This window comes from Crassostrea angulata, chromosome 5, assembly GCF_025612915.1.
Source record: "Crassostrea angulata isolate pt1a10 chromosome 5, ASM2561291v2, whole genome shotgun sequence".
NCBI lineage: Eukaryota > Metazoa > Mollusca > Bivalvia > Ostreida > Ostreidae > Magallana > Magallana angulata.
The window spans coordinates 13,414,265-13,418,362 of record NC_069115.1 but is presented as its reverse complement, the minus strand read 5'-3'; the positions used below and the strand labels follow the sequence as shown (position 1 = coordinate 13,418,362).

General features: G+C 32.5%; 1 protein-coding gene across 1 annotated transcript; it reads left to right on the top strand.

Moving 5' to 3' along the window:
• The first annotated feature begins 666 nt into the window (after positions 1–666).
• On the top strand, positions 667–3,887 carry LOC128183499 (uncharacterized). Its single transcript, XM_052852520.1, has 2 exons — positions 667–711; positions 3,584–3,887. Exons 1-2 carry the CDS (start codon positions 673–675, stop codon positions 3,773–3,775), a joined length of 231 nt encoding a protein of 76 aa, XP_052708480.1. The 5' UTR covers positions 667–672; the 3' UTR covers positions 3,776–3,887.
• The last annotated feature ends 211 nt before the right edge of the window (positions 3,888–4,098 follow it).

Genomic DNA, 4,098 nt, shown 5'->3' with positions numbered 1-4,098 from the left:
AAAATGATCTTTCTTTTTTTCTTCTGTTTTTTTTCTTCATTTACTGAAACCAGTATATTGTATCATAGCAAACATTTCAAATCTTCTATATAATTATACAAAAAATTCCATTTAAATTTGCCAAATCGTAATTTTTTTCTCAACGTCAATCTATAGGTGTGCATATTACCAGAAAATTCCGCTTTTCTAATAGAACTATGTTGTTAAGTGCCAAAAATAGAGATGTGTAAACTTGCATGCAGTTGTGATGTAATGAGTTTTTGGGAGTAATACCCATTTAAATCGATTTATTTTGTGCATTTAATGCATACCCTGCAATTTATTATGTGTATCATTGTTACATATAAGGGAAGCTTGGTGTATGTGAGCTTGCTCACTTTTTATTTTTTTTTATTTTATAATGTATTACACAACATTAAAGTTAAACATTTTTCAGTTTAAAGTTCATCATACGTTATGTTCGCAAAGAAAACTTCACATATTTAAAGTTCCAGTTCTGCATTCTTTTGATACGGGTTAGGCTCTCCAGATATTCAAATTCTAGCAAGAATGTTTATCAGCCAATGAAAAGAGCGTACTTCAGATCGACAGGTATTACATTGTTAATCATACTATAAGACCAGTGTATATAAGACAGGCAAAGACAGTCTAGAGTCTCGACAAACAATCAAAATGTCCAGAAAGCCTGACGTACCTGAGAATTACCAGTTGGTAAGTTGTCAACTTTTTGTCTGTTTATTCGCTTTTAATAAATGCAAAAATATTGATCAAATTTCACAACTGTTAGGCATTATAAAAATATTCTCTTTTTAGAAGTGGAAAAAAGTATGTCGGTCCACTTCTCAAAAGAGAATAGTATCCGAGATGTGGTACATGTGGCTACATAAAAGAGGGAAATGAAATTCTACCCAAGTTCGGAATGAACATTTCTGTAAGGCCATCGTCTTATTCATCTGCAGGCATGTTCACGAAGCTATCTTAGGACTATGGTATATCCTAAGTACATCTTAGGATACGTCTTAGTCTTAAGTCTGTTTCTCGAAGCTCTCCTAAATTTAGGAACCGCCATAACTTTGTCCTAACTTTAAGACATCGCCTACCTTGTCCTAAGACCATCCTAAAGCTATAAAATCACGTTTCTAGGGATACTGGGATGTTGTGAAGCCTTTTCTTATTCTGTCCTGATAAATATTTTCTTTTTTAAAAAAAGAACAGTTATTTGAATATTTTGGGGCTTGTAATATTTTTTATTTTAATTTTTTTTTTGGGGGGGGGGGGTGTTCATTTAAAGAAAAACAAACTAAATTGTTATTGGTAACTGATATATATTTAAGTAAATGTAAAATTATTAAAATGCATACATTAAAATTACTGGATTTAGGCCTTTTGTGTTAACTACCGAGACGTACAATTTTCTCTGGCAAAATGTTTAATGATTCATCCCTACACAAGTCTCTCAAATTCGATCTGAATGAATAATTGTGAAAAATAGGAATGGTTGTAGAAGGTTAAGATATCCTAACTTAAGATGTTCCTAAGTAACCGTCGAGTTACATCTTAAGACGTGTCCTAAGTTGATCTTAGGATGTACCTAACTTTTTTCCTAAGTCATATCTTAGGAACACACTTAGGTCATATCTTAGGGAAGTTTCGTGAACATGCCTGCTGGTCGTCCAAGCTAAGACACTACTGATTCCAGTAGTAGTTTTACAAGCAGTTTATTCACGGTGTGATCGTTTAGTTAAACAAAGTTATAAAACTTAATTCTAACAGCACAAATCTCAATATAATAATGTATTTAAAAAATCTAAATTAAAATCTGTCTTACATCATTTTACAGTGGTTTACATGTATTTACCTTTATACTTATGACTGACAGTTTGGATTGGTTCCGTCCACCTGTGATGATCATGAGTAAACATTTAGTTATGTCTTACTTCTAAATACAGTAACAAATTTGTCAAAACTGTTCATTATATAGTCTAGGGATGCGGGTTCTGAGTTTTAAAGTGTCATCCTAAATGAGCAAAACAATGTAACTTCAAAAGAAACGAATCTAGAAAGAATTTACTTATTTGTCCAGCGGATGCCAGAGCAGATTGATTTCTAGTGACAGTTAATTTGTGACAAATAGAGGTGTAATTAACATTTTAGTTGTGAAGAAATCTTTACAAAACACTTTAAAGGAGTAATAAGAAGAAAATACAACAAGTGAAAATGAGAAAAATTTACTAAAAAATGTTGTGTAATTTACATCTACTTCTTAGCATTTTTTTGAGTATTTAAAAGAAAGGTATTGAATGGAATTAAAAAAAAAATAAATGATATGACGACTATGTACATTGTGGCCATTTGATGAAATTCAATTGGTATAACCAAATTGTTCTTTGAATTACAAAACTTTAATGAATCACAGGAATCAAAGTAAAACAAACAAAGACAAAACTAATTTGTCATACTACCATTTGTATTCATCAAAGTAACAGGATGACTATCTGGATACATTTTAATTCGTCAGCGATCTGTAAATCTGAAAAAAGCTATTAGTTTTTGTTGTGGTAAAACAATGAATTTAAAGCGCTCAACAAATTTAAGACCCGTGTGTCCGTAATACCCTGTGTGCTGCATACATACCTTTATAGAGTTCGAGGTTGTGATGATGACGTATCTATTTCTAGAAAAATGTTCCGTAAAGAGGTGGTTCATTATTGATATTTAAAGAGAAGGGTTGGAAATAGAGGTGCTGACTTTACAAAATAGCGATCATGTACTCAGTTATACGCTATATAAGGGAAGATTGTAATCACTGTTTCGGAGGTCCGTAACTTTTACTTTTTCACGAAAATAATGTCTTTTTAATACGTGCAATCAAAATAATTATATATAGGAAATAAATCCAAGATTTATTCAGCTTCATTGACTCTGTCTCGTTATTTTGGGAAATTGGCAAAACCAAAAACTGATTTCTCACGGGAAAAAATTGAACAATCTTACATCGCTTTTTCCATATGTCTCAAACAATTTTTAACGTTGTCATACAAGTACTATCCCTCTCTTGAAATGTAGAATCTCCAAATACTATTTTTCAATACGCGTTTGTTGGCTGACAAAAAATAGGAGATGTTTTAAAAGAGAGCTTTTTGGATTTATAATTATCCCCATGAATTAATATCTTTTCAACTCTGATATATTTATATTATCGATAATATAAGCAAATTCTACAAATCCGTATTGGGAGAGTGTATTGGTAATGTATAAAAGTAGTTTCAACAGGTATTAAGTCATCGCGAACAGAAATGTTTACACAGTAACTGTTTGGGTTAATACAAAGTAACACTGTTCTTGTTAGCTATTTGAGGTATACATGTATGCTTAGTTGCGCGGTATATTGAGTCAATTTCCTGTCTGGACTATCATGCAAAGCTCGGTATCATTATTATGTCATTTCAGAGGATAAAAGGAAAGAAGGTTTTTTTTGTTATTAAAACCAGATATGTTTTAACACAAATAAAGGCAAGAACTGTAATAAATATGCAATGACAATACCAAATTAAGTGATTGTATTTAACAATTAATTTTTTAGAAGAGAGAAGTAGATCGAGCCAATTTCATACAAATACAGGGCCAACAGGGGCAGCAGGGGCAGCAGGCCCAACAGGGGCAACAGGGGCAGCAGGCCCAACAGGGGCAACAGGGGCAGCAGGCCCAACAGGGGCAACAGGGGCAGCAGGAGCAGCAGGGGCAGCAGGGACAGCAGGGGCAGCCGCCCCAATAATTTTGCCAAAAAATAATTATAATGATAAAGCCAGAATCGAAAAAAGACTAACAGCTAACGCAGATTTTGTATAATTTTTCTGCAGTTTCGCTGCTTTCATATCCCGCATGAATCACCAGAGAAAGCATCAATTGTATAAATAAACTTCTCTAATTGAATGTGAGTTGCGTTTTCTTTATTTGCAATATAAAAAAATTGCACGTAAATAAACAAAGTTAAAGTGCAATTTTGGGTTTTTTTTTCTTATAGTGACATGAAATAAGTAACAACAATATACTTTATTAGATTAAAATATAATTGGACACATCGTAGAATATCTTCAA